Source organism: Copadichromis virginalis, linkage group LG8, assembly GCF_057382275.1.
Source record: "Copadichromis virginalis isolate Kocher_CV1m ecotype Utaka linkage group LG8, C_Virginalis_male_GT1.1, whole genome shotgun sequence".
NCBI lineage: Eukaryota > Metazoa > Chordata > Actinopteri > Cichliformes > Cichlidae > Copadichromis > Copadichromis virginalis.
Genome location: NC_140625.1, coordinates 65,001 through 76,725, shown reverse-complemented (window position 1 = coordinate 76,725; position 11,725 = coordinate 65,001). Strand labels below are relative to the sequence as shown.

The 11,725-nt window shown below is 44.7% G+C and overlaps 1 protein-coding gene across 1 annotated transcript in view; it reads left to right on the top strand.

The window, feature by feature from the left end:
* Positions 1-3,691: 3,691 nt before the first annotated feature.
* Positions 3,692-11,725, top strand: part of cavin1b (caveolae associated protein 1b) — a 35,343-nt gene continuing 27,309 nt past the window's right edge. Inside the window, exon 1 of the mRNA XM_085465311.1 lies at positions 3,692-4,559. Coding sequence (XP_085321437.1) covers positions 4,029-4,559 — 531 coding nt within the window. The 5' untranslated portion in view covers positions 3,692-4,028. The remainder of the gene's footprint in view (positions 4,560-11,725) is intronic.

The window sequence follows — 11,725 nt, the reverse complement described above, 5'->3', positions numbered from 1 at the left end:
ATCCGAGCTCCCAGCAGGAGCTGATGCAGAGCCAGGGAGATTTGGGACCCCTGGCTGAATGTTAAGCTGACCAGCGGACCGTGCTGCTATCGGGGACTGGGCTACTGGAGCTACTGGGGCCTGCGCTACAGGCGGCACTGGAGCTACTGGGGCCTGCGCTACAGGCGGCACTGGAGCTACTGGGGCCTGTTATTATGAAGCAGCCCAACTTATTTAAGTAAACAGCTTTTACCTTTGGGATGGCTGTCATGGCGTAGAGGGCAGAGGTATCCTGTCATCATTAACCTTAACACTCAAAGTCAGTGCTTCAGTAAACTGTCTGTTCTTTACACTGACTCAGTCATAGATATGTACATTTGCAAAGTTTTGTTGCTAAGATTAGATTAGAAGAGATGAGAAATAATTTATTTATCCCAGAATCTGGGAAATTATTGTGGCACAACAGTTAAAGCATGAAAACATTTATCAACTCATTAAGATACAACATCAGAGAGCTAAACAGGTCAGATGACAAAAACAAAAATAAAATACAGTAAAGAAGGAGTTTAATTAAATAAGTGTTTGTATGTAAACACTCCACTGTGTGTCTGTAGCAGTTTCTGGGTTGAGTGCACTGCTGGGGTAGTTTTCACATGGCAGGTGAGCATGTTAAAATCCTATTCCATGCTTGCATGCCGTGGGGCAGGAACTGGAGAACAAAGCTGATCAGCTGATCACTCCATGGCTCCGAGAAAAAAGCACAAAGACATCATCTACAGAGACAGTACCCCATAAGGAGACAGCTCTCCAGCAGGTCATGGCTGACTGGAGCTCCATCAGTAAGGACATGGTGATCCTGGAGACGAGTCATCCTGCAGTATGTGAACATGAAAATGAAGTAAGACTTGGAGCATACCTGCTGAAGCTGTTTCTGCTACTTTAGAGTCCCAAATCAAAACAACAGTTAGCTCAAAGCACTTCATATTGTAAGGTGAAGACCCTACAATCATACAGAGAACAATCAGATGAGCCTCTGTGAGTATCACTTGGCAACAGGGGGAAGGAAAAACTCCCTTTGAACAGGAAGAAATCTCCTGGAGAACCAGGCCCATCTACAGTGACCAGTTGGGGAGGAAGACAGGAAGAGAACCAGAGATTAATAATGATTAGATGTAGAGTGGTGTACAAACACAGGTGAGTGAAGAAGAAATGCCTGCCTATCTGTTCTCCCGCTACAATCAGCTGATTTCAGCTCGTGTGTCAGAGGAGGAAATAGTAGCGCAGTTTAGAGCACATGGACGAGACTTTTATTATTGTAGGAGAAAGGACGAGAGCGCGATTGTAAAGTGGAGACTGCTGCAGGACAGAAACAGCTGCATCATACTGTTAACACAACTTTGGCTCTTAGCAAGCACCTGCACAAACAGCATGCTAACTCTAATAGCGAAGAACGCAGAGTGATGCTGAAGCTGAGGAAGTGCTGACCCAGCACCGTGATAACCTGAGCTGCTGCTGAACAGCAGTCAGGCTGCAGCTGCAGCTTCTACCTGTTCATGTTTGGTAAATGGCCTGTATTTATATAGCGCTTTTCTAGTCCCTAAGGACCCCAAAGCGCATTACATAACCTGTCATCCACCCATTCACACACTGGTGATGGTAAGCTACATTGTAGCCACAGCCACCCTGGGGCGCACTGACAGAGGCGAGGCGTTTCTACAGTAGAAGCGCCTTGAGGCGACTTTTGTTGTGATTTGGCGCTATATAAATAAAATTGAATTGAATTGAATTGAATTGAATCACCGTGACAACCGTTATGAAGTCTCTTTGTGCTGGTTTTCATCTTTGCTTTGTGCTCATACCGACACACAGAGAAAGATCACGTGTGAGGTCATCAGGATGGATTGTGTTGGTGTGTGTGACTGTAGCCTGTAGGTTTATATTGTTCAGTGGTAACTATGTGACAGTGTTCAGATCTTACAGAGTAACATGAAAGTAACGAGTAGTACACGAATGTCTTTATCCTGGGTGTAATGAAGTAACGTACTGCATTACTTTTAAGACAAGTGTTCTGTGCAATATGTGCATTCACTTTTTTAACAAAATAATAATAATAATTTAATAAAGAAATCCCCTGTCATCACCGATCACAACAAAGCGGGGAACACCTCCAACATGCACGAATGTTCGATCACACAGCATGTAGTTAATGTGCATGGATGTAATGTCTTTGATATGCCGCTGAGAGGTGATGGTGACCCTCAAACTGGAGCCAATGAGAATCGATAGGGAATCGAATCGATAAGTGATATTGATAATGAATTTATAATCACTAAATTCTTATCAGTTCCCATCTGCATAACTGTCACGATTACGAGTGCATGAATCAAACACAGAACTCTGAATGAATTTATTTACACAGGTGTCACCAGGTGAGATATATACATATATACAGTGCTGGGGGGACGAAGCTGGGTCCAGGGCAGCCAGGGGAAGGTCCAAACTCCTCTTCACACGCTGACTCACACAATAATCCAGTCCAAACTCACTCTTACGCTTATCCACTCAGGGTCCACGGGGAAGGAAAACAGGCCAAGGTCCAGGGAATCTATACACAGAGAGAGGCTGACGTTAGCACTAGGAGAACACAAGGACATCACTGGGTTACACTGAGGAAGTAGCACAACGACCCAGGAGGAATCAGACTCGTCTGAGGCCTTAGGTGGGAGCAGTCAGTGATGATGGATGCAGGTAAGTAATCATGATGTCCCGTGCCCTTTGTAACCAACAGCTGCACCTGTAATGTGCTTTATAGTACGTCCTCTTTAGTATTGTTCCCCCCTCCTTTTAAATTGCTCCTAGGTGCATAGGTGGATGTTGGTTCATGATGTGAATAATCCTGCTGATCTGACCCAGTTGCAGATGCAGCATTACTTCCTGTCACAAATTACACGACAGTGCTTGAAATGAGGAAGATTTACCAGATGGTAACCTGACTTTCAGAAAATTTCCTTGAGACATGTTTGATATGTCACTTTTATGGCATATGGTATGTCACTTCTTGGTTAGGAAAGACATCATAAATTTCCTCCACAGCACCTCATGGTAGTTTTCTTTTCTGTGGAAAGAAGTTTATACTTTATCAGCGTCACGTGTAGAAAGAAATGTCTTTGGAGCCAACACAGCCAGCTGGCGCTGACTTAAGCCTCAGTCTAAAAAATAGTTGGTCTGAACTTGTGCTGCGGTCTAAACAAGGCCTCAATCTTAACTGAACCCAAAAGGGCCTGATCGCTAAGATTCAAGCTGTGGTTGAAAATCTTGGGACAACTTACCCTAATAGTATTAAATGTTAGACTTTAGAACTGTAAGCTGTTAGCTTTTACAAGCTGCTTTCTATTCTTTGTGTTTTTCATCCACTGCTGCTTTCCATGTTGTGGAGAGCAGGGAGACAGGAATGGAAACAAGAATAGCTCCAGCTTGGCATTCCTCCTTCGGCTGTGCCTCAGCTTGTATACGAGCAGATCAGTGCAGCTCTGCTAACTATTTCAGCCATGCTGATGGGACAAGGCTAGGCCATGTGGGTGTGCCATCGAGTCATGAGGGGCTGGACTTAGGTGGAGTCATACTGAAATTTGTAAATTTAGGGAGGAGATAAAGGAGGGGTGTGAGGAGAGGAGGAGAGCCCAGTGGAAAAAAGGGAGGGTGGGTTGGAAAAAAAAAGCGTTGCCGGCTGTAGCTTGACTGGAGGATCTCTCTGCCTGGTGAGACATTTACATCCTAACGCTCATGTGGTCACATCCAGCATCGCTCGGCTTCCCCTGATCACTGGCCCGACTCCAGGAGCTTCAGACAGAACGGACAGATAGCCGAGAAAGACAGGCTCTATGTATGTGTGCTGGAGAGGGATTAGAGAGTTTGTAAATAGGAAGTAAAAAAGAAGAGGCTGCAGAGCAGAGCAGAGGAAGACGCAGGTGGGAAGATAAGGAGTGAGAAAGTAATCCAGAAGAAACTGTGGTGAAAAAGGTTGATTACACTTTATAAAATCTACCAACATGGCAGCCATGGAAGCACTGGAGTTTGGAAGTGCCCAGCTGGAGCCTCAAACTCTCACTGAGATCTCTGATGATGAGGTTAACCTTCCACCTTCAGATGATGAAGACAACGCCCTTGCCGCAGCCAAGAAAGAACTGTCTACAATGGGCACAGAAGGGGACGCCGCCGAGGACAAAGATGATGGCGTTAAAGCTGATCCACAGGTTAACGGGGTCATGGTGCTCTCACTGCTTGACAAGATCATCGGGGCAGTGGACCAGATCCAGCAGACCCAGAGCGGGCTGGAGGCCAGGCAGCAGGAGATGGAGCGTACGGTGACCAGCATCCAAGGCGAGCTCACAAAACTCACCAAGAGCCACAGCACCACATCCAACAGTGTCAACAAGATGATGGAAAAGGTGCGCAAGGTGAGCGTCAATGTCAAGACAGTGCGAGCCACGCTGGAGAAGCAAGGAGGCCAGATCAAGAAGCTGGAGAACAACGAGGCGGAGCTGCTCAAGAGACGCAACTTCAAAGTCATGATTTATCAGGTGGGAGAGTGTTTGTGTTTCAGTATGTGTTAGTCAGTCTGATGTGGGAGTGAAACCCTGAGAGATGGGTGTGGTTCATGGATGAACCGAATAACCGAGCAGGGTTTTGGTTTGTGAGCCATATCACTGAAAACTCCTACAAAGGTGGTTTAGTCTGGTGAAGATGTTGCTGGGATGCTGAGGGCTTCAGGGAGTGGTTCTTACTGGAAGCTGCTTTCACTCTCAGACACACCAGTAAGACTTTTCTCTGGACAGATGATAAGAAAGAAAGTCTGACCTTTGAATTACTCTGACTTTGCAATGTTGCTCAGAATAATCACTTAAGATGGACAAAAAAAATGCAAAGATAGTGTTTTTGTTGTATAGACGCGCCCTCGTATTGCATTTCAAACACCACCCTGATCATCCACAGACTTTTAATTTCCTGAAAAACAAAAAAATGATCTTTTAACAGAAACGTTGTGTTTCTGCATGGAAATAAAAGCAGAGAACTGTAATTATTATGTAATTATTACCAGGCTTTGCAAAAGGAGCCAAATGCTTGTGGAACTGCATTAGAGTGAAGCGATCAACCAACGACAGCATTAGACTGAGGAGGATGAACAGCAAACAAGAGTTTGTAAATCATGAACCAAATGACTCCAAATCACACTTAATAATTAAAGTATGAGCCAACAGAACAAAGCTAGAGCGATGGTAACAATTTATCAGAAAACACAGCTTCCTCTCTTTCTCCAATTTATGATACATTTCCTGAGTTCACCCCAGGTCTTATCATTAATGCCCTTTCTACTGGGATTAAGTTATTAGACGACACAGGGAAGCAGAGATCATGGCTGTGTGTGTGTGTGTGTGTGTGTCTGTGTGTGTGTGTGTGTGTGTCTCTGCAGCTCCACCTTCTCAACACCAAAACTACAGCAGTTAAAATGAATATGCAGCTTCAGTTTGCAGTACAGGTGGCCTCCAGGTATCTCTTCCATAGCATGCTGTATGTAGGACAAAGAGCCTTCGCCTACTGGCAGCTCAAGTCAGACGAAATCGGTTCAGAAAGTCATTTCACTCTTTCCTCACTATTTCTAAAAAGATGGAAAATACCACGAGCATGCGTCAGGTCCAGTTTAAAGCAGAGGATTGGGGGCAGATGTTTCTTTTAAGAAGGAGCACGTTTTTTTCTTTGAGGGGAGCTGAGGAGAGCCCTGTTTCTTTTTTTAGCTTGAGAGGCTGCACTGTGATGTGTAATAGCTTGCAGCTTTTTTGCACAGTGGCGCGAGAACATTCAGAGTTTCCACCCTTGACTCAGACATCGTGGCTTGGACCCACCTCACTCTCTCTGTTTCCCTCAGTCAAATGAGGGCTCCATCTTAGGCGCTGCAGACTGCCTGACTGCACACGGTCGGACTTGAACTCTGTGCTAAAGGACTTACACAATGCTGCTGGCGTCTGTGCCTCGGTCTACGAGTATAAGACTTTTTTTTAGCAATCAGCAGATGAGCAGGGCAGGACTCTGAGTGAAAAACAAACTTATCTTTTCATCACATATGAAGGAATTCAATGACTGAACTGTTTCTCAATCTGAGAACATCGTAAATCTACATTTTAATTAGTCCCCGATAAATTGCTGAAGTTGAGGGCTGAAAGCTTCCAAAACAGTCTGTTTGGAATATCAGAGGTTGGGATTTTGCTAACGTTAGCCAAGCGCCCTGCCCCTGTGGCGAGAGAAACTCCCCCTGAAATGCCAATCACCGGCTCCCTCGCTAACTCAAAACACTGGCTTTGGTTACAGTTGCCAACTATGACATAAGATCAGATTCATCTTCATTAAAAAAGCAAAGCCACAATGTGTTGTTCTGTTTTCAGTTTTCTCTGCTCCTCTGTTGCCCTTTCAGGGCAGATTCTTTTTAAAAGTCAGACAGTAAACACTTGGCCAACACCCCAGCATGGGACACACACTGATACTTGGAAACATTAACACTGTCAACGTCTTCGTTCAGTCTGAACACAGAGGGCAAACAGATGTGTGACAAATTAGAGGAAAAAAAGTGTCTGAATAATGTTTTGGGCCCTCGTGTGAAGAGTGATCCCCCGACGATCCTTCAGGTCTCCTGGTGGAATACCAGCACTGTTCATGTTCACTCAGTGTTTGGATGAAGGTGCTGTCTATCATGCAGATCAAAGATCATAGGAGCCGAGGGCCCCGTCATGCTGGAGGTGATCGGACATATTCTAAACCGTTCTTTATTGTGTATGGAGGGTGGGGCGGGGCAGCAACTAAACTTAAAGTAGAAGTGCATGGAACCACCAATGGACACATAGAGAACAATCACTCATGTGCATATTTTTAAACATCAAATGTGCAACATTGTTTCCACTACTTGTAAATCATTTGGGGAAAATTTAGGATATTGAATCTCAGCTGCAAACGCTGCAGTGTATCAGGCTTCCAGCGTTCACAGGAAAACTAGCCTTTTATGGACTGGTTCTGCCTGGGCACCCAAAACGCTTTACACAACTTGCCTCATTCACACAGGCACATCTAACATCACTGTCACACACTGAGAGATGCATCGGAGAGCAACTTGGGGTTAGGAGATAGTCTGGCATCCCAGGAATCAAACCACCGACCTTCCAGTTAGATCCGCTCTACCTCCTGAGCTATAGCTCATCCTATATCGCAGCATAACAGCATGTAAAAGTCTACATACTGATGGCTGTGCAGAAATATGTGCTGACGTGATTTCTGTGGGTTACCAGCATCAAGGTGACACGTGGAACATGCACCACATTTAAGCATCACCATGAGCTTTACACAATGCTGCTGTTCAAAACAATATACACAAAAGCAACATCTCATTTCACACGTGCGGTCCAGTGCAAGCTAACAGCCATGCGGCATAAGCAGTACACAGCATACTAACAGCATTAGTATTCATTTAAATGGCTTTACTGCATCTGTAGTGCTAAGAATATATTTTCACAGCTTGGATTGCTTCACGTGCTGTGTTGAAATGTTATTACAAAATCAGGACGTAGCGGTCTAACCCCGAGGCTCTGAGCGTATTTGCAGCCTAGAAACACACAGCTTTCTGATGTGTCTCAGGTATTTCCCACTTTTCACTCACACTTGTGCTGCTGGTACCCTGAGGAAAGGCCCTGGCCTGGTGCTCTGCTGGTAATAAAAGCACAGTTGCTGTTCCAGGGGCCGGCTCACACAGTGAGGAAACAGCACGAGGGCTTTGTAGTGAAGCACAGGGGGCTGAATCTGTGCTGTAGTCTGATGCTGTCCCTGCTAGGCCTCCCTCACAAGCTGAGATTGATATAAGTGATGATTTCACCATGAGTGAAGGCTGCCATTGACTTCAGGTGTCATGTATAGTTTAATATATATGTAAATGCACCCTGGAAGACTAATAATCACGGAGGATAGCAAGATTGTGTCTTTCTTGGGTTTTATGACCTCAGTCATATTACATTATATTACAGCCAATCGAAAGTAATGCCACCCCATGCTGCTGGCACGTGTGATGAGCTACGATACAATGTGTAGGTGGAAACTAACCAGAGGGCGTTCTGTCAGCACGTGAAGCACCTGCCTCCCTGTTAGCATGAGCAGCAGCTCTCCTCCTCCGGTGTGTGTTTGTGTCAGCCTGTGTGCGTTGGGCTCATTGAGCTGCTTGTCCAGCAAGCCTGAGATTTACTCTCTTACATCTGTGTTCAGTTCCTTGACAGCTGAGGCCATACGCTGCCAGACGAGAGCTTACTGCACTCAGTGAGGATCTGGCCTGGAATGTGATACTCTACACCACAGTAGCGTGTGAGAGCGCTGAAATGCAAGGTGCACTGATAAGTTTAAAGAGTTTACACGCAGTGAAAATGATCACCTTGCGTCTTGCATTGTTTTGGTTTCCTGGCTCGTATCTTTAAACCCCATCAGGTTTCGGATGCAGCTGACCACAGGAAACATCAGCACAGCTCACAGCTCCACACCAAAAGTACACAGCATGTTTTTCTTAGTCCACATCACACTTGTTACGTTTCACATCACTCTGGGTGCTCCTTCAACAAAGTCTTTCTACAAGTTCCTCTCATCACTCCAGCTCTGCTCTGCGCTCTCCCGGGGCTTCCTTCAGCTTTAATCATCAGTCACATTTGTCTATTTTAACTTAAAGTAACCACAGGTAGCAAAACTCTGTTGACTTTAAACTTTTCTCAAACTTGAGGCAGCCAGTGAGAATAGAGGTTTAGGAATATCTGCTACTGACAGCAACACAGTGATGTGCTGTGTGGACGCAGCTTTAGCTTTTATTATCTTGTTGCTGCAGATGTCCATGCTGTCACACTTAAACACACCATCAGCTCCACTGACCTACAAAAAATAACTCGACAGCCAATCAGTAGCTAAGAAAATGTGCACCCACTGATTACTGATTACTTTGCCTTGCTACTAGCCGGTTCTTGTGTGAAGTTTAATTTTTGCAGGTTTTAAAAGCTCAGTCAGACATCATGTTCAGGTCGTGGTGCTGAGTGAGAAGCTTGTTTCCATTGTTGAACATCGCACTCATCTGTGCACTGAGCAGAACCATGAACACCTTTAAGGACAGACTGTTTTATAAAGTTCAGTGTGATGATGTTTAGTTTATACCTGAACACATGTGGCTCGTTGACCTGAAGCCAGCTAGTGGCAGTATATGATAACCAGGACAGTGCCTGCTGGTTTTTCTAACCCTGCACTTTAAGTCTAAATCTGCTACAACACCAGCAATAAAGACTGTGGGCCCAGTGCAGCAGGTTGGCCCGAGGGGCTTCATTCCAGCACTGTAAGGAGGGTGGAATGATAAATAGCATGTCACGAAGAGGAGGTGTGCATCCCTACCTCCTCTTCTTGAGGGAGTGAATGGGTGTGTTACGATGAAGAGCAGGGATCATATTTAAACAGCTGATTCATTGCACAGGCATCCCCAACTCTCCATTCTAACCTCCACTCCTCCTGATGTGGAACCAGTCACGGCCCCATTCCTCCACCTCCCTAGCTTCTCCAGCCACCCGCACTTCACCCTGCGTCACACCTCATTCCTTTTTCTATTTCTCCCACTTCTGTCATTCAGATCAGTTCCTCTGATGAATAAAGCGCTCGTATTTAGTCCTGAAGATTCAAAGCTAATCATGGGAAAGACAAATGAATCTGAAATGTTGCACGTGGAGGTTTTACCATGACCACGATCTCTAGCTCCATTTAAACTCCAGTCTAAAGGTTCTAGTCTGTAAACTAAATCAAGAAGCACCACTGTGGGTTTTATTATGATATTAACACAAAGTAGCTCTCCAGGTGTTTAAAGGGCGTGTGTGTCTGTGCCTAATGTGCTAAAAACTGCAGCCCTTTAATGTAAATGTAAAAGGCCAGGCTTCAAAACTACAAACTGTCTAACTTTAGAACAAACTTTACGGTATGTTTGAGCACATCTGTGGCTGTGGATACTTTCCATTTTATAATAACTCTAAGGAGAGGTCTTTTCATAACTACACCACCTGGACCGTGGTTATGTTCAGAATTAGGACTGTGGCTGTTGTGACTCCCAGGTGTGATGCCACAGCTGATAACTATTGGTCAGTGCTCTGTTAATCAGGTTCACTCACCTGGACCTCTTGACAGTGCTCACCTGGTGCTCTAACCAAAGACGGAAGCACACGCAGGGACAGATAATCTGGTTGAATAAAATGGAATTATATTACTTTAGGCTGTGTTATTTAAAATGCCTTTGATATTCATAAATCCAGGAGCGAGTAGACAAACATGAATGAAATGTGTTGGGCTCAGGTCTCCTGCTCCTGTCTCAGTGTCCTGTTTGCTGTTTTTAGCTTTTCTGGTAATAAAATGAGCATCCTCAAAGTCGAACAGTTTTCAGAATGAAGTCAGTTGGTCTCTGTGCAATGATGTATTTAACATAGCTTTTTAATGGAAGTCCATGCATACAATAAGATGCTTGGATCATCGGGCGATCGTGGCTCAAGAGTTGGGAGTTCGCCTTGTAATCGGAAGGTTGCCGGTTCGAGCCCCCGGCTTGGACAGTCTCGGTCGTTGTGTCCTTGGGCAAGACACTTCACCCGTTGCCTACTGGTGGTGGTCAGAGGGCCCGGTGGCGCCAGTGTCCGGCAGCCTCGCCTCTGTCAGTGCGCCCCAGGGTGGCTGTGGCTACATTGTAGCTGCCATCACCAGTGTGTGAATGTGTGTGTGCATGGGTGGATGACAGGTTGTGTAAAGCGCTTTGGGGTCCTTAGGGACTAGAAAAGCGCTATACAAATACAGGCCATTTACCATCTAAATCCCTGACTTTAGCAGATTTAATACCACAGCGCCGTACGTCTGCTCCTCCTGACCTGTGGAAAGAACATCGCACAAACAATCTGTCAGAACACATTTTGCTCATCCTCAACCTGAACGTTTCAGCTCTACTTCCCTCTGCGTTTACAATTTGAAACACCTGTTTCTGCCATACTCAACATTTCAGTCAGGCATGTTTACATCTACCATCCTACTACGTGGATTACAGCCAGTGTTGGTCAAGTTACTTGAAAAAAGTAATCAGTAACTAATTACTGATTACTTCCCCCCAAAAGTAATCCCGTTACTTTACTGATTACTTATTTTCAAAAGTAATTAATTACTTAGTTACTTTTTAAAAACACGATTTACAACCTGAAAAGGTGATAAAGCGATAGATCTCTCAGCCCAATTCTACTTTTTCTGCATAATCCATCATACAAAATGTAATCAAATGGAAAAGTCTCTTTTTAAAACTTGTTTTATTCGTTTTAATCTTTTAACTTTATGCATCAAGCAAAAATTTTATTATATGCAACATTCTCTGAGTTTAATAAATTAGTTTAACATTTAAACCTATTTTCTGCACATTCCAGCACATAAAATAAAATATTTTTTGTGTTTACACTCAGTCTTTCAAATAGATGCAAGTAAAACACAGCAGAAAATAAATAAAGTCAAAGACTCAGCGGTCCTGTTGCTCTATTTTCACCTGTAAAGCAGGACTACGGTAGGCGGAGGTTTACCCTGGTGCAGGTGTGCCGCGGTCAGTTGAAGAATCCGCGAGCTTCTTTGTGAGTTTCCCATTACATCGTTGCACACTCGTGCTTGCTTGGAAGTTTAGGGGGTT